Source organism: Talpa occidentalis, unplaced genomic scaffold (assembly GCF_014898055.3).
Source record: "Talpa occidentalis isolate TD23 unplaced genomic scaffold, MPIMG_talOcc4v2.1 talOcc4.10, whole genome shotgun sequence".
Lineage (NCBI taxonomy): Eukaryota > Metazoa > Chordata > Mammalia > Eulipotyphla > Talpidae > Talpa > Talpa occidentalis.
Window position 1 is genome coordinate 85,472,242 of NW_023600993.1, and position 22,212 is coordinate 85,494,453.

General features: G+C 41.7%; 2 protein-coding genes across 4 annotated transcripts in view; one reads left to right on the plus strand and one right to left on the minus strand.

Annotated features, from left to right (window-relative positions):
• Positions 1-20,745, plus strand: part of MMP24OS (MMP24 opposite strand) — an 80,820-nt gene extending 60,075 nt beyond the window's left edge. Inside the window, exons 1-6 of one of the 2 annotated variants that reach the window (XR_005122468.2) lie at positions 10,410-10,424; positions 11,001-11,142; positions 12,663-12,706; positions 17,493-17,580; positions 18,833-18,957; positions 20,491-20,745. The gene's annotated coding sequence lies outside the window, so the exon portion shown is untranslated. Of the gene's footprint in view, positions 1-10,409; positions 10,425-11,000; positions 11,143-12,662; positions 12,707-17,492; positions 17,581-18,832; positions 18,958-20,490 lie in introns of those variants that run through there. The other variant, XR_008552390.1, reaches the window with a different exon arrangement.
• Positions 9,466-14,857, minus strand: PROCR (protein C receptor). Of its 2 annotated transcripts, none has more exons than XM_037496387.2 (4): positions 13,044-13,204; positions 12,201-12,452; positions 11,286-11,564; positions 9,466-11,089 (listed from the first exon to the last, which is right to left on the minus strand). In XM_037496387.2, the coding sequence occupies exons 1-4, from the start codon at positions 13,075-13,077 to the stop codon at positions 10,974-10,976; spliced, it is 681 nt and encodes a 226-aa protein (XP_037352284.1). In that variant the 5' UTR covers positions 13,078-13,204; the 3' UTR covers positions 9,466-10,973. The 2 variants fall into 2 exon arrangements, with proteins under 2 accessions (XP_037352284.1, XP_037352276.1); XM_037496379.2 differs by lacking the exon at positions 13,044-13,204 and adding an exon at positions 14,605-14,857 and having other exon boundaries at positions 9,467-11,089.
• Positions 20,746-22,212: the final 1,467 nt, after the last annotated feature.

The window sequence follows — 22,212 nt, forward strand, 5'->3', positions numbered from 1 at the left end:
TGAATAGGTGTGCAATTCTGTTAATGCAGTTTCTTCATTAATTGAAATTATTATGTGTTCCTTTTTCTTTAGTCTTCCAATATAATGAATTACCTTTACCAATTTTTGAATATTGCACTGGTATTGTACCAGGAATAAACAGTACTTTATAGTGAAGTTTCATCATTTTTCTGTTTTTGGATTACATTTGCTAATAGTTTATTGAAGATTTGAGAGAGTCTGTGTTCATATGGGATATTTGTCTGCAGTTTTCTTACAATGCCTTCAAATTTTTTTTTTTTTTGTATAATGGTGATACTGGCCTTACATAATGAGCTGCAAAATAGTCTCCCTTTGCTATTTTCTAGCAAAGTTTATGCAGAATTGATAATATTTCTTCCATTTTTTTTATTGGCAGGTTTAAGCTATGAATTAAATTTCCTTATACTGACCTTCAGATCCCAAAATATTCAATAGTTGATTTTTTAAATCTTTTTTTCCTCTGTTATCTTCATATTAGAAAATTTCTATTGATCTATCTTCAAGTTTATGTACTCATTCCTCTGTGATTTCCTTCTAGTAAGAGTTCTCGGTAATTTTTTTTTTACTTCATGTAATTGCCATTTGGTTCTTTTTAAATTTAATTTTATTGAAGTAACATTGTTTTACAACACTGTATATGATTCAGAGATATAAGATCAAACCTTTTAAAATTATTTAACTTCTGTTTCTGAGCTGAGAACTTCTACCTTTCATTTATTTCAAGAATGTTTTTCTTTTACCTCATGGAGGATAGTTATAATAGCTGCTTTAAAGTCTTTGTTAGATAATTCCAACATCTGAGTTATTTCAGTGTTAGCATCTGTTTATCTTCCTTTCCCTTGAAGATTGATCAGTTTTCCTGGTTCTTTGTATGTTAAGCAATTTTGGATTCTATCCTGTCCATGTTGAACATTGTGTTATAGGACTCTTCACTCCTGTTAAAATTCTCTAGATGGTGATTGTATTTAACAGTCAAATCAACTCAATTAGGTTTAGACTCAATTTCTGTCTTAGCTTCATGCGTGGTGATTCCAGTGTTCCTCATTTTCAGAGCTTTTGCTTTGCTGTTTGCATCTGCCGCTCTTATGTACCACTTGACGGTTAGTCTGGGACTCAAGTGGTAGTTTATATTTTAGATTAGATCCTGAAGCCCTTACTAAAGTTTTTTTGGGTGTGTTTTGCAACTTGAGGATGTGTGCAGAATTTTTGCTGATTCACACACATATTTAAGGAATCCTCTTGTCTAATTCCTTTTTCCCTGGAATTTCCCCCCAAAATTACCCCCACACTCTGCTTCTGAGAGGCCTTCCTTTTTCTTATTTCTAAAAGATGAGGCTTTTTCAGAGTGTTAAACTCCCATGCTGTCATACAATTTCATATGACTCAGCCTCCTCTGCCAGGGGAGGAAAAGATGTGGATTTGGAAAGGAAGAAATCTAAGTACCTTTATTAGTACCCAACACAATTGTCTATGTAGAAAATTCTATTAAATCTACAACAACAACAAAAAGTTCGTAGTTTCTAGTTTTTATATTTGGAGTTTTGATATCTGGAGTCTTGCTGACCAGATGACCCTCTTAGGGTTAGCTGACCCTAGAAACAGGAAATGACTCTGTCCGGTGTGCCTTTCATATGTAAATGAGGGACCATCACGAGGCCCATTTCCCCCCCCCCCCCCCCCCATCACCAGCAGGTCACTATTCCCCAGCCCTAATCATCTTAGGGTCTCTAAGCCCCAGAGTCCCTGAAACTATTCATAACTCTCTTGTGCTCTCTTGTGACCCCACTTTGTGTGTGTGACCTGCTCCCTTCTCTTGGGAACTGTGTATAATAAACTGTCATTTTGTTAGGGGGAAAAGGATGTCCTAAAGCTAATTCCATACAGGCTTTGTGGACTCCACCCCAACCCCAGACCAAAGCCAAAGACACTGGGAACTCCAAATCCCATCACCACCAAAGGGAAGGTGGCTGGGACCAGAGTGTGGGGTTAAGCAGCCAGGTTGGTGTAAAGCCAGACACGTGGGCTTTGGAGGGGTTCCCCCATTTTTGCTCCCCGCCAGCTCGCAGCGTCAGGCCAGCTCTGAGAGTGCTTTTTGGGTTTCCAGGTCGGCGGATAGGGTAGGAAGCATTAAAGACTTTATTTCCCTATTTTCTCCCTGAGTTGTACATTTCCTTATTTCCTTTTCCCTTGTAAATAAACCTTTTATTAACCTTTTGTGTATGCCTGTAGTGGAGTATTAATAAGTCCCTTTTAAGCGCGCGGGTGAGGACCCACAGCCAGGCAACCCGTTCAATATCGGGGCTGCTCTATAACAGCTTCAATGACTGTCATTTCCTGATCTGTTGACCTCACCATACTGGAATATAAATTAAAATTGGGGCCTCTGTCGTGGTTCAGGGGTTAAAGTCTCAGCACTATCAAGCTATCGCCAGCTACCACAACACGAGCTCAATCCCTGGCATAGGCCCTAGCTAACCCACATGGCGCAGCAGACCTCTCCAGTCTTGCCCGCTGCTCCCCTCAGCAGTGTATTTCAGTAGATGCTCTGGTTCTGTTCCCCACTCTGTCTCTGGTGAATCCTTTCAACCCCTGCACCTCTGGCCTCCACCCCAGCTCTTGTATGCATAAATAAATAAAAATAAATCCTAAAAAAATTAAAATCTACATTTCAAAACATCCACCACCAGTGACCCACTCTTCCAGTTGCTTTAGCTAGAGAGTTGGACTTTCTTAAGAATTTTTGGTGACTGTGCTAACAAAACCACCTCCTACAGCAGTGCAGTTTCACAATTGGGGGTGGCCTTGGGTCAGAACTAGGAGAGAAACAAACTGACATTCTCTTCCCCTCTCCAGCTTGCAAGGATCGTTTTCCCATTTTGCTAGAAAGATGGGATTTTCTTAGTGTTCTTGCTGTCTCTACCTGGTACACAGATTTGGGCCATCTTTGGGTAAAAGTCAAGGGATAAAGGAAAATAAAAGCAACACCAGGAAATTCACCACTGCCCCATCATGGGGATTCTTCAAGTTTTGATGTCTCTTCCCCTCCCCCCACCTGCCTCCTATTATTAGCTTTCAGAGACTTTAGTTAGTTTTTGTTTTGTATTTTGGTCACAGATTTTTTTACTATCTTGGTGGTCAAGTAGTCACATCACATTGTGGTTTCAATTTGCATTTCTTAGAATCATTTTTTCATCTCTTTCTTTCTCTTATATCCACATCCAACTCTTTCAACAAATCCCATCAGCCCTATCTTCATAACACATCCAACATCCAAGAACTTTCCCTATCTCCCTATTAACACCATCCTGCCACTTTTCTTTCTATTAAAATGATCTCCTAACAGGAATGTGTGTTTATCTCTGGGACCCCCTCCCACAAAGTGTGTCTTTGTCTCTAAACCCTATTTCCCCTACAGTGGCCATAGTGACGTTTTTTTTCAAATGAAAAGCCATATCCTGTCACTTCTCTTTTCAAAAGCCTCCAATGACTTCCCATCTCACTTAGAATAAAAATCAGAGTAGATGTAATTGGTTTAGAAGACCTATATCATTTACCTCCTGCGACTTTTCTCTCCTTGGTGCAAGCCATCCAGATAAACTAGCATCCTTGTGGTTCATCAAATAAATCAAGATTACGCCTCAGACTTTTGCATTTGTTCTGTCTACTTCAATTGTTCTTTCCAAAGTTGATGAATCATTCTTTTTTTTTTTTTTTTAAAGATTTATTTTTATTTATTTGTACAAGCACTGGGTACAGTCAGAAGCGCGGGAGGGTGAGAGAATTCACCAGAGCCAGAGCAGGGAGCAGAGCAGGCAGAAGGACCGAAGTACACTGCTGAGGGGAGCAGCAGGCGGCAGGAGAAGTCTGCGCGCCATGTGGGACCCTCCTCCGGTGGCCGGGGAGCAGCCGGGGGATCGAACCGGCGCTGCAGAGGCTGCGGGCAGCTTTGCAACCCAGCGTTCAACCGCTGCGCCACCGGGGAGGCCCTGATGAATCATTCTTGACTTGATTCAGATCTGTGTTCAGCTGTCATCTGATTTTAGAGGTATACTCTGGCTGTGTCATATAAATCAGCAACTCACCAACTCCTGGCCCTCTTTATCCCATTATAGTTACTTTACACTTAACAAGGGAACATTTTGAGAAATGAGTTGTTAGATGATTTAGTTGTAATGCAATGCAAACATCATAGAGTGTAATTACACAAACTAGATGGTGCAGCCTCCTACACATACAGGCTTTGTGGTACAGTCTTTTGGGACCACTGTCATATATTTGGTCCATTGTTGACTAGAATGCCATCACATGATACATGACCTATAACTCCTTTATCCTTTACTTCCTTAATTTTCCTACCTAGTACTTATTATCACCGACAGTCTGAAACTATATACTTAATTATTGCCTGTCTCTCCCAGGAGACAGCAGGTTCTACGAGGATAGAGACTTTGTTTCTTTTCTGATATATTATTAGTTCTTGAAATGGTATCTGAACCATAGTATGTACTCAATAAATATTTTTAAATACTTGCATGATAAGTTAACCATATGTGTTTTAAGTCCAGAAGCACAATATTGGGAAGGAGTTGCAAGATTGTGAATGGAAAGAGAAAGAAGAGAGATGAGTTCATGGCTAGGAAGAGGAACCCTGGGGGGAAAACAGAAATATCTAGGGTTTCTGCTGTCCTGGAGCATGATGAACCTTTTTCTCCGTCTTTCATGAAGTAATCAGTAAAAATGTCCCTGCTTTGTAGAATTGGGTTTATCTTTGGGGGATATGTCAAAATCCTGGGCATGATAGTGTGGAGCAAGACTTAGGTTACTCCTCAGAGACCTGTCAGATGCAGGCACACATATAACAGTGCTTCATATATATGAAGGCATATTAGAGGAAGTTAGAGTTTTGGCTTCTGTACACTGGAAATGAGAGTAAAAAACATCTGCCAGGAAATGAGATAATAACATCTGCTAGGAAATGAGAATATCTGTCCTTTTCTGATCTTGTTGGTCAGATATACCTTTTTTTTTCAGATGATAGAATAAAAGTGTTTCTGTAACTGTCAAATTATACATAAAAATAACAGAAGTAAACTGAAAATTGTATGAAATTATTTCCTTTATCAAGAACGGGACTCCCTGGTGGCACAGTAGTTGAGAGCTGGGCTGCGAAGCGCCGGTTCAATCACCGGCCACCAGCGAGGGTCCCACATGGCACACAGACCTCTCCTGCCACGCCCACTGCTCCCCTCAGCAGTTTATTTCATCACTCTGCCTCTTCTGTTCCCCGCTCTGGCTCTGGTGAATTCTCTCACCGTCCCGCACTTCTGACTGTACCCAGTGCTTGTATAAATAAATAAATAAATCTTAAAAAAAAGAATGTTCATTCACTCATTCAGCCATTTGTTGGTTATCTTCTAAATCTCTGGCACTGTTCTAGATGATAAGGATACAAAGATGAACCAGGGTGTTATTTCCCTAGAGAAGGAAGTAGTTAGCTACTGCCTATATAATTGAGTATAGCTTCTTAGCATGGCTTTCTTATCAAGCTGCCCCCCACCCACTCTCATTTTACCTCCCACATTTCCTTATATAAAATATTTTCAGAGCAGTCACATAAAGGTGCACTTTTATCCTTTCTGCCTTTGTACTGTTACACCAGTCCAGAATCCACTCACTGAACAAACATGTATTGGACTCTTTCCTTGTCCTAGGTATGGTGCTGGGTATCGGGAACATGGTGATGAACAAGACAATTTCTGTACTCAATGATCTTAGTCTAAGAGTGGAGAAACAGCTTTCCCCTCTTTACCTGGTAAAATTCTTCTTTCTTTAAGGTCCAGGTGAATATTCTGGATGCTAGATCCTTATCAGATATATGATTTAAAAATATTTTGTTCTATTCTGTGGGATGTCTTTTCACTTTACTGGTAGTGTCCGAATGATAGTGTCTTTTCGTCTATTGACAGACACTTAAATTATTTCGTTATTGTGGTGATTGTATAATGTTACAGTGAACTTGGGAATATAGTTATCTCTTTGAGATAGTGATTTTATTTCCTTTGGATAAACACCCAGAAGTGGGATGGCTGAATCATATGGTAGTTCTGTTTTCAATTTCTTGAGAAACCTCTGTATTGTTTTCCAGAGTGGCTGTGCCAATTTATATCCCCACCAACAGTGCCAAGCGGTTGTCTTCATCCTCTCCAACTATTTATATTTTTTTAAAGATTTATTTATTTATGCGTACAAGAGCTGGGGTACAGGCCAGAGGTGTGCAGGGTGAGAGGATTCACCAGAGACAAAGTGGGGAACAGAACAGGCACACTGACTGAAATACACTGCTGAGGGGAGCAGCGGGCGAGACAGGAGAGGTCTGCTACACCATGTGGGTTGCTCCCTGGCCGGCGGGAGATTGAACTTGCTGCAGAGGCTGAGGATTGCTTCATAGGTTGTGTCTTAACCCCTTGCGCCACCAGGGAGGCCCCGACTCTTTATATATATATATATATTTTTTTTTTTTACATTAGCCATCCTAACAGGTGTGATGTGATACCTCATTGTGGTTTTGATTTGCATTTCCTTGTTCATTAGTGATGTTGAGCATCTTTTTGTGTACCTGTTGGCCATATATATATCTTCTTTGGAAAAATGTCTATTCAGATCTACCCATTTTTAATAGGATGGTTTGTATTTTGCTATTGAGTTATGTGAGTCCTTTATATATTTTGGCTATTAACCCCTTATCAGATACATGGTTTGCAAATGTTTTCTCCCATTCAGTAGATTGCTTTTTCATTTTGATGATTTCCTTTGCTATGCAAAAGTCCCACCTGTATATTTTGTTTTTGTCACCCTTTAAAATATTTTCTGGTGGTTGATCTAGGGCTTACTATATACATCTTAACTTAGAAAAATCTACTTCAGAGCTTTTTATTTTTTAGCTACTGCTTTTTAATAATAACATAGCCCCTTACATATATACAGTGCTTGCCGTGCTTTCATAACCAGTCTTATGTGCTGCTTACAACAGCAATATGAATTAAGAAGGCCATAGATTTCTAGTCTCATTTTATAGATTACAAAATAGAATCAATGATGTGAAGTGATTGTGCAGAGTCACAGAGATGGATGATGGCAGAATCAGAACTACAACTCAGGTTATATTCATTCATTCAAATACTAGTTCATTTGTCAAGCGTATTTGTTGCGCTCCTGCTATTGAACTTAGCATGGAAGAAAGATGCCCTGGCAATGCACAGAATATTAAAAAAATTATTGCCATTATATTGAGCAGTTACTTTGTACCAGTCTTGGAAATTTGCCAGGGAGAGAAAGGACTATGATATAAAATGGCATGACAATTATAGTATGTTTGAAAGAGCAAGAGTGATTTGGAAGGAAGGAAGGTTGAGGAGGGGCAGTGTATGTGGATGAAAGATATTTGCAAACCAGATGCCAGACAAGGTATTAAGAACCAAAACACTTAACTTGTATAACTGAACAATAACAACAAAATGCGACTGAGAAAAAAGGGGCAGAGGATCTAAATTCACATTTCACCAAAGAAGACATACTGATTGCCAGCCACATGAAAAGATGTTCAGCATCACTTATCATCACAGAGATGCTATCAAAACTACAATGAGATTTCATCTCACACTGGTTAGAATAGCTATTATAAAAACACCAAGAAATAATAAGTGTTGGCATGGATGTGGAGATAGAGACCTTTGTGCACCTTTGAGAGGAATCTAAATTGGTGCACTCACTTTGGACAACAGTATAGAGGGTCCTTAGAAAATTGAAAATAAAACTACCATGTGATCCTACTATTCCACTTGTGGGTACTTACATGAAGAATGTGAAAACACTAATTTGAAAAGATATGTTTGTCTGTGTTCACTGCAGCACTATTCTCAATGGCCAAGATATGGAAACAACCCAAGTGCCTGATGACTGATGAATGGATTAAGATGATGTGGTACACAATGGAGTACTACTCAGTCTTAAACAAAATTAAAAGATTAAAAAGTATGCAAAAGATGCCATTTTCAACAACATGGATGGACCTTGAGGAAATTAGGCTAAGTGAAATAAGTCAAAGTAAAAAGACAAAGGCTGTTTGATTTTCTACAGTTGATTACATTCCACATTTATGGAAAGTAAATAAAAGCAAAATCATTCAAACAATAGAGACTAAAACCAAAACAAACCCTTAGACTCTGACCAGAGGGAAAGGAGGGGAGGGAACAGCTTGGTGATGGATGGTGACTGGATATTTCATGGTGGGTATGACATGAAATATATGTTGCTGAAGTAAGAAACTGTATGCCTGAAGCCTACAGAGTGCTGTAAACTAATGTTACCTCAATAAAAAAGAAAAAAAGAGACCCCACAGAAAGCCCACTTCCACAATGTGAGATCATACTAAAGAGCTAGGATTTTATATTATGGACTGTGAAAGGACTAAAACCTCTGGGCAGAACACTGCATGGTTTAGGAAGATCATTCCGATGGCAACCTTTTCAAGGAATTAAAGTGATTCTAGTGCTCCAAGTTAGAGCTGGTGGAGACCTGAACTGCTGCAATGGCAGAAGTGATGAAAGGAAGTAACATCTCCAAGTCTTCACAGGCCAAGATTTTGCTCTCTGGGTGGCTGAGCTCTTCTGATCTTCTCCTTTCGCTTTTACTAACATGATGGGGCCTAGTCTGGCCTGGAGCTGCACATCATCTAGACCAGATCCTTAAGCCTGAGGTCTCAACTTATCTGAAGTTCCTTTTGTGCAAGCAGATGAAAGGTGAAAGAAACCATTAGCAGCTTTCTGTCTACCAAACTTCAATAATTCTCATTTTTGAAAAAGAGTTAAAAAATGTTACCCTTTACCATGCTTTAGAGGCCTTAGCCTACCTTTCTAGTCTCATTTTCCACCACCCCTCTATTCTCCAATACTGATCAGTTATTGTGACTAGTTATTCTCCAACCTGACTAGTTATTCTTCCTAAATTTACTCAGTTCCTCCCTCACCTCCCCCAACTATGCCTTTATTTAAGCTGTTCTCTCTTTTCTGTCTGTGCATGGTCACACCTGACCCATCCGTAAGTCCCACCCCCAGCACCGGATTCCCGATTCTCTTAGTTTTTAGTTGGCGGGGCGGGGGGAAGCACAAACTCATAGATTTGAATTATGTCTCTTGCCAGTTGTTTTGCTTACTATTCTCACTAAGCATGCTTCCTAGTCCAAAATGAGAAGAACATCTATCTCATAAAATCTAGGTGACTATTAAATGATAAATGCAAGTTAGAGAATTTTAAAAATGAAACCATCTGTAAAAGCTACAACAGTAAATCACAACATAGCATTTTAAATTGTATATTTCTTCCAATTATTAGGATATCCTATCTGGTATTATTCTTATTTGTAAATGTTTTATCTTCCCAAATAAATAATCAGCTCCTTGAGAGGGAGGCTGTCTTAGTCATTTTGTATCTTCTAAAGTATATGGCATTAAACTTGGCTTGTGGAAGCTACTGACAAATGTTTACTGAATGAATAAATAAATGATGAGAGATATAGAGAACACTGAGGGGGTTCACTTTGTTTTTGTTTATTGTTTTCCCAACATCTAAAACCTCTTCCTCTGTGTGAATCTCATTGGAGACAGGGTCCTACTTCCCTCCAAAGAACCTAAAGATACCAAAGTTGGGGCCTCCCTGGTGGTGCAGGGGTTAAGACACAACCTATGAAGCAATCTGCAGCCACTGCAGCACAAGTTCAATCCCCGGGCAGGGAGCAACCCACATGGCGTAGCAGACCTCTCCTGACTCACCCGCTGCTCCCCTCAGCAGTGTACTTCCGTCAATCTGCCTGTTCTGTTCCCCACTCTGTCTCTGGTGAATCCTCTCACCCCCCACACCTCTGGCCTGTACCCCAGCTCTTGTGTGCATAAATCATAAATCTTAAAAAAAAAAGATACCTAAAGTTTTCCTTTGTTTCCTCTGGTAGCTAAGGCAAAAGAAATATGATGGAGGCTTAGTCATTGAATGCTCCCACCAGGACTTTGAATTTTGAAAAAAACGAGGTGAAGACACAGGGGAAGGAATACAATTCATTTAAGATGGCAGATTAGTGGTTCCTGCTGTGGCATCCTAAGCCAGACCATTCCTGTGTATGACTTTGGCTGTGATCCCTGATTCTATTTTCTGAGATTGATTAGCTGACCTTGTAGATACCATGGAGATGAAGCTATCACAACCAGAGCTCACTGATGATCTTCCAGCAGTTTTCAGAGAAGTCAGACTGCATGGGGTTGAAGAGTGAGAGATGAGAGAGCAGAAGCAAAGGGGATAGGTTACTTTTCCAGGAGTTTTGCAAAGTAGAGGAAATAATAATGCCTTATACATAAGTAAGAAATTTATTAATATTATTATCAATTGATAACTCCTTGTTCCCATATTATTTGGATTTTATAATTCTACCTTTTTTCTAGTTACTTCATTCTAACTCTATTATACCAGTGTCCTTTCCCAAATCTGACACACCTGGAAGTTTTGGATGTTGTGTCTTTTGGTTGTGGATGACTTGTTTTATTGGTTATGTCTTTTGAATGCCTTGAGTGATTCTGTCTTTGGAGGATGGGTTATAGACATCTTCTCCCCTCACCCCAACTCCATGATCTTTTTTCCACAAAGATAGATAAGCATTTGCTTCTTGGATCAGTTCAGCAAAGTTTGCAAATTCTTCAGTTCTTAGCAAGCACAGTACTCTATCTAACCTCTTTGCCTCCTGTGCCCCAAACACTTGGTTGGCAGGTTTGGGAGAAGAAAGCAGCTGCCACTCCAAATTTTCTGGGATGTTTCATCCCAGTTGGGGAACTGATTTTGCTGTAAGCTGAGATCCTCCTTTGCCAGCCCCCATCAGTTCAGCTCTGTTTTCAGTGGGGGCTGGAGAATAATTAACACCGCCGTCCACCTGTGCACAGGAAGATGCCTACAGCCACACCAGCAATGATGAAACAGCCCAGCAGGACGCCCAGGACCAGTGAAGTGTAGGAGCGGCCTGTTTGACTTCCTGCAGAAGATGGAGAGAGTGAGGCTAAAGAGCATGGTCCCAAGGTGTTTAAGGTTTGGGTAAAACCCCAAGGAATTTCTGCCCCAATTTCTGCCCCAGCCCTGGGCTTCCTGTTGTTCAAAGTATTCCTCCTTCAGGTCCATCCTTTTGCCTAGAACACACGCAACACACAAAACCAGCTTCAGCCCCATCATACCTTTCGTGGTTTTCGTGGTGATGTATTCCTGCACGTACTGCACACAGGTGTCCTGCAGGAATTCCTGCAGTTCGTACCGAGTACGGTTGTAGGTGTTGAGCTGCTGTAGGGTGTAGGTGGCCACTTTGGAAGGTGGTTTGGATCCTGCCACCCACAAGGCTGTCTCTGGCTGGAAACTCACAAAAGAACTCCCATTCACAGCCACTTCGAAGAAGACATGGGCTTTAGAGCCCTCGGGAGGCAACTCACAGCCCAGGAAGCAGCGAACGGTCAGAGGAACTGTGGATAGGAGAGTCAGGGTCAGAGGGCTGTGTGGAAAGGGAACTAAGTGTGGGGTATGCCCACCAAGGGGAAGAGATTGTGGAGGGGGTGTGGGGAAGGTCTTGGGTTACACTGTTGGAGGCTGTGAAGAGGAGTCAGGGATGATGAAGAAATGGGAGGCCTGTGAAAGAAAGGAGTTGGAGGCTCTGAGAGAAAAGTGTGGAGCTATAAGGGAAGTAGCTTCTGTGAAGAGAGATGGTTGAGTTGAGGGTAAAGTGCTGGAGTGGAGAGAGGAAAGGGGATCTGTAAGGGAAAAGAGTTGGAAAACTGAAATGAGGGATGGGGAGACTTCAATGAATTTTTGGGGGTCAGGGTGAATCAGTCATACGGTCTTCTAGGGTCTACCTAAAGGCCACACCAGCAGGAAGAGGGCTTGACTGAGGACCAGTTAACTAGGACATCTAAGAACTGCTTCTCTCCACCCTAGAACCCTGAAGCCACTGAAATGTTGAGCAGTCAGCTGACCCTGCTTCATGCTCACCATGCCACGCCCATCCACAGACCCACCATTCCTTGAACCAGGTCCATCCATAAAGCCCTGCCCTCTTCCCTATAGCCCCACCCCACAGCCCTGTCCCCTGCACCACAACTCACAGGCCAAGCTCCGCTCTTGGTGCACCAGCCTCACAAGGCCTGAAAATTGCTGCAGGTAGAGGCGTAGGCCGCGCTCCATGATGGCCCAGCTTTCAGGGTCCTGCAGGGGCTGTAGCTGGAGGATGGTGACATTGTTGTCTGGGCCTTCCAGCGTGTGTGTGGGAAGGCCCCCCAGCGTCGCGTTGCCCTGATGCCACACTTGATAGGGGTTGCGGAAGTAGGACTTCTGGATCATGTGGAAGTTCCATTGGCCTGGGGGTAGAGTCAGCGCGTTGGGCTCTGGCCAGCGTGGGAGGGTCGGTGTGTACCAACCACAGATAATAACCCCTTACCTGGAGGCCAGCCGCCCACCTTCTTGGCCCTTTATAAACTATAAAGTGTCCTCCCACCCTCCCTTCCGTTTGACTCTCACAGTAACTGTGCCAGGAGGGCAACACAGGGATTATTATCTTTGTTTTACAGATGAGGAGACTGAGGCAGGAAGAGCAGAAGCCACTTGCCCCAAGGTAATACAGACAGTGGTCTCCTTTCTCTCTCTCACCCCTCCCTCCCCCATTTCTGGTTGGCCAGCAAATCCTGACCCAGAGTAAAACCCCCATCCCATCTTCTGTTCTCTGTATCTGCCAAGACCTCACTTCAGCCGCATCTGTTCTCATCTGCACAGGGGAAGTAACTTCCTTCCTCAGCCCCTTACCCTCATATTTCAGCTTCACCCCTTCTAATCTTCCCTCTAACTGACCAGGAGTAAGATTGTGTCCTTTGCTGCCTAAAGTGTTCCAGTGAAACACTTCCCTATCAATAATAATAATAATAATAATAAAATAGCTGATTGATATTACATACTTATTATGACCTGGTCACTGAACTTCTTACACATTATTAGCTTGTGTGTGCCTTCCTGCCAGTAGCTCAATGCAGTAACTACTATTATTAACCCCAGCTTATAAGGGAAACAAACTAAAATGGTATGGCAGAGTCCAGGTTAGAATGCAGGCAGACCAAGTTCAGCGCTCTTAGCCACTCAGCTATACTGTCTCCCCATTGGCTGTCTGTCCACACAATCAAGTGAAGGTCTTTAGCCTAACATTCCAGTTGCCAGGGACTAGGCCCTGCTGCTTTTTTAGCTCTTCCCTATGCTCACATTTATCAAACTACTGGAACTCCAGCTGCTTTTTGACTGACTTGTGACTAGTATGACAGGATTGCTCTGCCTCCTGGCAAACTTCTACTCATGCTTCAAGACCCAGTTCAATTGCCCTCTCCTAATAGAAGTTTTCCTGATGCCTCTCCTCTTTACCCTCCCAGACACAGTGGATCTGTTTCAATAAGCTCAGCTACTTCTTCACTCTTTCCAAATACACAGGCTACACTGGACTCCTCTAGGTGACTGAACCATGTCTGGTTATTGCTGTCTCCTATATCCATAGGGGCTGCCACGGAGTTGGTGTCCTGAGAATGTTCAAGGAGGGAATGCATCTGGGGTTGTAAGTTGGTGTGTGTGTGTGTGTGTATGTATATGTGTGGCCCACTTTTGCGTTTGAGAAGTCAAGTTCTGCATCTGCAGGTGTGAATAAGTATATCTATTGGTAACCTTTAACAAGGGTCTTAACTGCTCTGTGTCCTGGTCTCCTTCTCTGTAAAATGGAGATACTATTATCCTCCTTGTGGGGTTTAAGTAAGTAAATTGATGGTTTAAACACAGTGAGTACCCACAGAGACCTGGTTATTATTTGAGGGGGAGACTGAAGCTAGAGAGATGTGGGAGAGTAGAGAACAAGCCCCTGTATAATTACCCCCTTTTCTGCTTAAATGGAGTCCTTTCAGGCACCTGATTACCCAAGAGTTCTTCCACAGACCACAGCTTCTCCACCCCTGACCCCTGCAGAGAGGGGAGGAGGGCATTCTGCCTCACTGTCTATCCTGGTCTGCCTTCACCTTGTCTACACTCCCCTTCTGCCTCACACATCTCAGCCCCAGGCTTTCCCCCGAAAGTCTTCCATCCATTCTACCAATGTCTTCCCATTCCTTCCAGCTGTCATCTCATCTCTGAGTCTCTTCCATCTTTACTAAACTCACTCACTCCACCCTCAACTCAGACCTTACCCCCTCTCGCCCTCTCCCAGAGCCTAATTTCCTCACCCTTTCTACTTGTCCCCTTTCCATTCTGCCAGGTCTGTATCCCTCCAGCCTCTTCCATCTCCCCCCTACCTATAAGCTGAACTGTGTTCTTCCTCGCCTTGACTTTGGGACACAAACCAGTCCCCAGGACCCTGCCAGCCCTATGGAGAGACCAGCCGAAGCAGACACAGACACTGGGAGAGGCTCTCCTCTGATCTCACGCATGTCCCCAAACTGGCAGAGTCTCCAGTACCATCCCAAGGCGGGACATGTGCCCCGGACTCACCATCTGAGGCTTCCTGGCTACATCGGGCCCAGCCAGGCAGGAGCAGTAAAAACAGCAGTGGCAGCAATGTCGTCAACATCCTGGGGTTAGGTTCTTGACCCCACCTGGACCTGGCAAGCTGGGGGGCTCCCGCTGGCTGCAGCCTAGGGGAAAGCGAAGTGAGAACTGCCTTGGGAGGGGAGGAGGCTGATCCGAGTAGGCTGGAAAGTGGCCAGTGGGGTGGGAGGAGAAAGAAGGCAGCAGACTTATAAAGTGTTATTCCTACCCTGTCTCATTTCCTATTAGGGGGCCGGCCTCCCTCTTGCCCTCCCTCTGCCCCGCCCTGCATTGCGCCCTCCTGCCCAGACCTGCCTTTTCCCTTTACCCAGGACAGCTTCCGAGGAACAGGGAGCGGAAAAGGGGGAGAAGGGCCTGGAGAGAAGCCCTGCCCTCTCTGAGTCAGGGGGTGGGGCATCTACTTTTAACTTAGAGCTGATTGTGGGATGTAGGATCAGCAGGTTACTGGTGGGGAAACTGAGGTCCGAAGAGGTGCAGGATTTACTTAACCTTTGTACATCGATGTAGTGACAGATCTGGGATAAGGATTCAGTGTTCCAACTTGGCCACATCTGTTCAGAATTTTAGGCATGTGTAATCACACAATTAAAATTCTTACTCTCAGAAATAGTCACAGAATGAGTATAAAGCAGCTTCTGCAGCATTGTTTGTAATAGGAGAGAATCAACAATCTAATTCTCGACAGAGGATTGGTTATATAAAGCAATGTTTTTTAAACTGAGGTCACATAGTAGAAAAAAACAACAATTTAGCAGTCATGATGGGTAGGTTTTTATTTGTTTGTTTGTTTGTTTAATGAAATAGAACAGAATAAAAAAGTGTTAGTGCACCACCATTAACAAGGCAAACAATTTCATGTAATACTGTTCAGTTGTATAAGTGTGAGTTTTGGCTTTGTATGTGCTTGTTTTGAATAACAGCGTAAAATGTATTCTTACTCTATGAAGAAGGTAGAAAAGTGTGAAAATCACTACCCTAAACTACAATAAATCATACTGTTATAGCTTTAAAAAAAGCCCTCCTCTGCCAATATCCCCCCTATTTTCATCATATTAGTTAGCATTCCCTAAAATTATTTATTCATTTACATAATAATTGGTTGTCCCACCAGACTGTAAGCTCCCTGAGGAGAGAACTCCATCTTGGTTCTTTACTGTGCCTAGAATAGTGTATGTAATAAATAAAATATATAATAAATAAATAAATGTCAGCTGAATGGATGGTTGAACGAGATTAGTTATGATATGCATAGATCTCCAGGACTAAATCACAGAACATTATGTACAGTTTAGAACCAGTATTTGTCAACCACACATGACAACTAAATAACCTGGAAAGATTTACATCAAATATAGCAGTGAGTTAGCTCCAGGGAGGGGCCTGAGATTAAGTGTGTATGTAAGTGTCTTTGTGCATTAGGGGTGGTGATCTTGTGGAAGGTTCTATCCTTCTATTTTATGAAGGGCTTTATCACTCTATTGTATTGCTCAAAAATTGATCATATATCTCTTGTTGAATTAAAAATAAAAATTTAAGTAATAAACTGTGGTAGAAAAGGATCATTGTGAGAGGATGTATTGACATGAGACATTGATTGTCCATCTATTTTTAGTTAAAATTTTTTATTTCTGTCCAAATAATACATATATAATTCCACTCTCAAATTTAAAAAAAAAAAAACAACCTTTATGTGTGCGTCTGTGTATTTTTTAGATACATAGGGAAAATGTTTGGAAGGGTACTGCTAATAGAGATTACCTCTGGGGGTTGGGATTAGAGAAAGGGCTGAGGGGGAATTTTTACTATTTTATACACTGTTGCTTGGAGGGAGAGTTGGTGTCACAGTGGGCAAACCTTGGACACCTGCCAAGTTCCCAGTCTGCTAACTGAACTGAATACATGAAAGAGTGTCCATGCTCACCTCTCAGTTGACGCAAACTAGCTTAGAAATAACATCAGTGTCCTTTTCCAGCTCAGTAATTTAGTTTGGAAGAATGGGGCCTTGATTTCCTGTACTGGGGGAGGGGGGTGAAAATGGAAGCTCTAAATCACCACCGATTATATTGTCTTGCCTTTTATAAAAAATATTATGAATTATTTCATGCTGGAAGAATTTTGTTGCAAACATACATGACCCCACCACCCAGCATAAGAAATAAAATACTGCCAATATAAACCGTGTGTACTCCCCTTAACTGTGTCTCTCTCCCCACCCCACCACCAAAGTAATCACTAACTGAAATTTGCTATTTTTCATTTCCTTACTTTTCTATATACGTATACTTCAAATGCATATATCTCAAAGCTTTGTATAGTGGTGGTTTGCATATTTTGGACTTTATGTGGTATCGAAGTGTGCATATTCCTCTGCAGCTTGCTTTTTTCACCATATTAACAAATGGCTAAGGTTATTAACATTTTAATAATATTCACCCATGTTGCTATATGTAGGTCCACTAAGTCCCACTCCTTTCTAATATTCCATCTTATGAATATGCCACCGTTTATTCATTCCCCTGTGGTTAGACATTGAAATTTTTACCCAGCTTTTTGCTGTTGCATGAACATACTTATACATGTTTTCTTGTGCATATGTAGGAGAATTTTTGTAGGTGTGAATCTGGGAGAGGAATTGCTGAGTCATTGGGTATATTGCACCTTCAATTTTACTATCTATTGCCAAACAATTTTACAAAAAGTATGGGCCAATTTAAATTCCCAGCAGAGTTACCTTGCTCTGCATCCCTGCCAACCCTTGGCACTGGTTTTACTTTGCTTTATCTGACTCCTAGTGAGTTTGAGTCTTTTTGCTTTGCCGTTTTTCCCTTAAGGGCTTGGAGAGTGACATGGACGGAGAGCAATAAAGTGTGACTGAGCCCATTAGGAAGAATTGAGTGCTGTCATCTTCCATCTAAGCAGGTAGGGCCTGGGTCACTGGAGTTAAAGTGGATCTACAACACCATACACAGAGCTGATTGCAGTGAGGTCTACCAAGCTACTGTCTGTCATGGACGGAGGTGGCAGCTGCAGTGACTGTCTCCCAAGCACCCTTCTCACACACCAGCACCCTGAGCATTAATAGCAGAGACAATAATTATTATCATAGCTAACATTTAATGTAGCTAAGAGGAGTGTTAAGCTCCTTACATAAATAATCTCACTTGCCTTGCCAGTCCTACAAGTTGGGTTTCATCAACATCATTTTACTAATAAGAAACTGAGGCTCTGAAAGGTTGACTTAACGGAGGTTACATAGCAAAAGCTAAAATTTGAACCCACATCTTTCTGATTCCAAAGCGTTTGAATTTACCACGTATTATCTCAAAAATTTGGGGGGATCTTTGTCCATCAATACATTTTTGAACACATGTTCCCAATATGCTTGAATATTTGTTATATATAGTATAAAACATGCCAAACATTCATAGCATGTGATAAGCCTGTATATTTATCACTTCCTCTGGGGCAGATACTACTAGGCTCATAGTTTCCATGATACAGATGAACTAAATAAAGCCCAGAGAAGTTTAGTAACTTGCCCAAGATCACACAGCTTGCAAGTGCTGAGTAGGGATTTGAATTCAAAGACAAAGAGTATGGAATTGGGTAAAGGGAGAGGGAAGAGAATATTGGGGGTAGGGAAACATGAGTGAGGACAAGTTGAGGGGATCCCAGCGCTGGGAGTAGGGATGAGAAGAGAAATGCTGTGGTAAGAGCCGAAGCCCATGCTCCATCTTTCCTGGGTAGCCCAGGGGCAGAAAACCACAAAGCAGAGTGGGCATAGGGCCAGCAATTGGGATTTGAATGAGATTTAAAGAATGAGGGTCCTGTTGAGCAAAGGGAAGTGAAGGAAGCTAGCGGTAGTGTTTCCCACTCCACAGAGCACATGCCGGGAAAGATAAGGGGAGACAGGAAGTGGAGCAGGAGCCAATGCTGGTGCAGCCGCAGTGGGTGAGGAAAGTCCTGCCAGGGGCTGGCAGTGTGCCCAGCTGGACTTGAGAGGCTGGGCTGCGGAAGATAGGCAGTTTAACCAGATAACCAGAGTGTGAGCCCTTCAGAGATCACCTCCCGCTTAGGGTTTGTAATAATAACGGTGACATGTACTGAAGGTTTTCAGTGTGTTACACCCCATATTATGTAAGCAGAATACATGTGTTTTATTCCCATTTAGTGTCCTATAAAAAGTGTGAAGAAACTGCAGTTATTCCTAGTTTACGGATGAGAACACAGAGGCACAGAACAGGGGACTGACCTGCACAAAGATACCCAAATCAAAGAGCCGGGACTCAACCCCAGGTGAGCTGAACTTTAGAGCAGTCTTTCTTATGTGTTAGACCCTCTTCCCAAGAGGGTAAATGAGATAACTCATACGTGGTGCCAGAACATAGTACGTATTCAGGAGGTGGACGAGATAAGAAGGGAACTTGGTTGTGGGGGCAGCAAACAGCTAATTCTGTAGCAGGAAGAAAGGAAGGTAGAGATTGAGTATGATTTCTTAACAGGGAGGTAAAGGAATAGATAGGAATGAACCTTAATCAGGATTTTTCCCTGTGTAGATGCTAACACACCCCAACTTGGGGACTATGAAAAGAAATCCCTTTAAAGTCAGCATGATTCTAGCTTTTTACCTGCCCAGCAAGTGATGGAAGCCTGCTATTTTGGGCTTGGCTGCTGCCTTTCTTTACAGCCTTATCTTTCTGTGTATTCCAGACTCAGCTAAATCTACTCCTCCCGGTGTCCTGAACACAGAGCACACAAATGTTATCTTTTCAGTTTCTTCATCTTGTCTTTAGATAAACAAGCCCCTAATTTTAAGATGGTCGACTTTACCAATCTTTCCCATTAGTTCATGTCTTGTTTAAGAAATGTTTTCCTACTCTGGGATCATGAAGATATTTTCCTGTTTGTTTAAACAAGTTTCATAGTTTCACCTTTCACCCCTAGGTGTATGGATGAAGTAGAGGTAAGATTAGTTTCTTTTGTGAAGATATCCAAATGTCCCAGAATCACCTAAGGAAAGCCTGCCCTTCCTTACTGATTTACAGTGACACCTCTGGTTAGTCAACATGGTTGTTCTGTTTTGGGGCCTTTTTCTCTCCCTGCACTAATGCCATGTGACCTCAGGGATATATATCAGGTGTCTCGTAGATAAAGTCTTCCTACTTTGTTCTTCAACAATGTCCTGGATATTTTTGTATATTCTATATGTAAGTTTTATATGTTTATATTCTATATGTAAGTTTTGAAATCATTTTATCAGGTTAGTTTCATGTCTAGAAATCTTAATAAATCATTAATTTATTCCAGTAATTGTTTGTAGATGCTTTTGGATTTTCTGTATGCATAATCATCCACTGATAGTGATAGTTTTATTTCTTCCTTTCCAATTTTTATCATTACTTTTTAAAGTTTATTATTCTGGCTACAATCACTAGTACAGCATTCAATAGAAATGATAGAAACTATGGAAAGCACTATTATATTTTCTGGTTTAAAAAGAAATTTTCAGTGTTTTCCCATTAAATGTGATATTTGCTGTGTGGTTGTTTTAATAGATATTCTTAATCAGATTGAGGACTATTCCTTTTGCTCCTAATTTGAGTTTTTATTGTAACTGTTTTGAGTTTTTCAAATATTTATTATAGAATAAAGTGATCATCTGATTTTTCATCATTAATTTGTTAATGTAGCAAATGCATTAAGTTTCTTGTGTTAAACTAACCTTGGATTGCTGAGATAAAACAACTTCTTTATGGACTATTATCTTTTTTTTTTACATATATTTCACTCTTCTGCATTCTTCTTCATATTTCACGAAATCCTACCCAGGACTCCAAAGCCTGACTTGGATATTGCCTTCTTCTGAACGCCTTCTAGATGCCTGCTGCTGGAACTGACCTGTCACTCTTCTCATGAAACCAATAGAACATTGCCTCTCACTAGAGCCACACTGCCTGCTTCTATCCCCTTCCCTTTTCCCTATAAACTCTGAACTCCTGGAAGGCACCTTTGTGTTCTCTTCTCAATCCACTTACTCCACCTGGGCTAGTACAGAGGAGGGTAGAGAGAGGAACATAGAGGATGAGGCCATGAATACTGGATTCATGGGCTGCATGGGTTCACCTCTCAGCTCTGTCATCTGCTAGCTGTTGGAGTTAGGGCATACTACTTGGCATCTCTGAGCCCTCCAGTAAAATAGGAAGAATAAATAGTACCTGCCTCTTAGAGTTGTTATGGGACTGAAATGAGAGAATATAAGAGAATCAGTACAGCTCTGGGTGTATGTTCATTTATTTTATTAGCTTAGTCCATAGCTATTGCCACTGCATGCTATGCTTCTGATACTCTGAATTGCTCATAAGTTATTTCCAATAGCTGCTGAGAGCTAGCTCTCTCTCTTTCCTTTATTTCCTCTAGAGCTATTCATATGCTGCTTCATTTTTATTCAGTGGGCATTGACTGAGCACTTAATTTGTGCTATGACCTGAAGTAGACACGATCCCTTCTCAGGAGGCAAACAGGACAGAGGTAAACAATGGTAATAGAATATATAAGTATTAAGATAGGGAGCCAGGAAGATGGAGGATTGGGACTAGAGAGCATGGAGGGAGAGATCTGGGGAGAGCAGTCTTCTAACTTAGTCTGGGGGTCAGAGAAGAGACTTTCAGAGAAGGAGATGCCTAAGCTGGTCTTAAAGGACAAGAGAAGGGTAGTGTGGGGTGAGGCAGAAAATATGGGGGGAAATTGTTTCCAATAGAAGGAAAAAAAGATGAAAAATAATATAATATGAAAGGAGAAAGAATATAACAAACTTGAGGAATAGGTTGTGCTTAAGTATGACCCAAACAGGATAGGTAGGGGAAAGCAGAAGTGATGTGAAGAGGTAATCTGGAGTCTAATGACGAGCCTGTCATGCCACACTAAGGAATTGAGACTTTATTTTGAAGTGATTCTTACCTCCTTCTTTGACTCACCTAACGTCTATTGGAATAGATGTCACCAACTCCAGGAAACCTTCTGTGACTTCATGCCCACGAATCTCAGTTGGATATTCCCTCTGTTCTACTTGTCTTTCCCCTCATCACAACCTTTACTTCTTTCCATAGTAATTGTTTAAGCATCTGTCTTCCACACGAAAAGCTATAAGGTGGAAGGGACCGTGTTTTAACTTTTGTATCACCAACCTAGCAGAGTGCTTATTCTTAAGTTTATTGAATGAATGAACAAATAAATTGTTGTCTAGGGAAGAAGAGAAAATTGTGGCTAGCAAAGTGCCAGAACATAACTTGCATGGAAAAAATTATTTAGTATTTTTGTGCCTCAGTTTTTTCATCTGGAAAATGGAGATAGAACAGAAATGATCTCAAGGGGGTAGCATGGCTCTGTGAATTTCTTAACTCAGGGTCTGATACATCATGTCAGGGATAAATCTCAGCATGCTAAAAACATAATTCTCATACACATAGTCCAGGGAGCATGGGTCAAAGTTTCACTTGGCTCATTAATAGGGGTCTAGCAGAATGGCAAAGCCAGTTCAAAATAAGGTATAAA

Bases quoted from the DNA above. Each gene is read 5' to 3' on its own strand.
- PROCR (XM_037496379.2), bottom strand. From the start codon at position 14,683: ATGTTGACGACATTGCTGCCACTGCTGTTTTTACTGCTCCTGCCTGGC. The intron at 12,453-14,604 runs GTGAGTCCGGGG...CTCTACCCCCAG, and splicing joins TAGCCAGGAAGCCTCAGATG to GCCAATGGAACTTCCACATG. The intron at 11,090-11,285 runs GTATGATGGGGC...CATCTTCTGCAG, and splicing joins CACCACGAAAACCACGAAAG to GAAGTCAAACAGGCCGCTCC.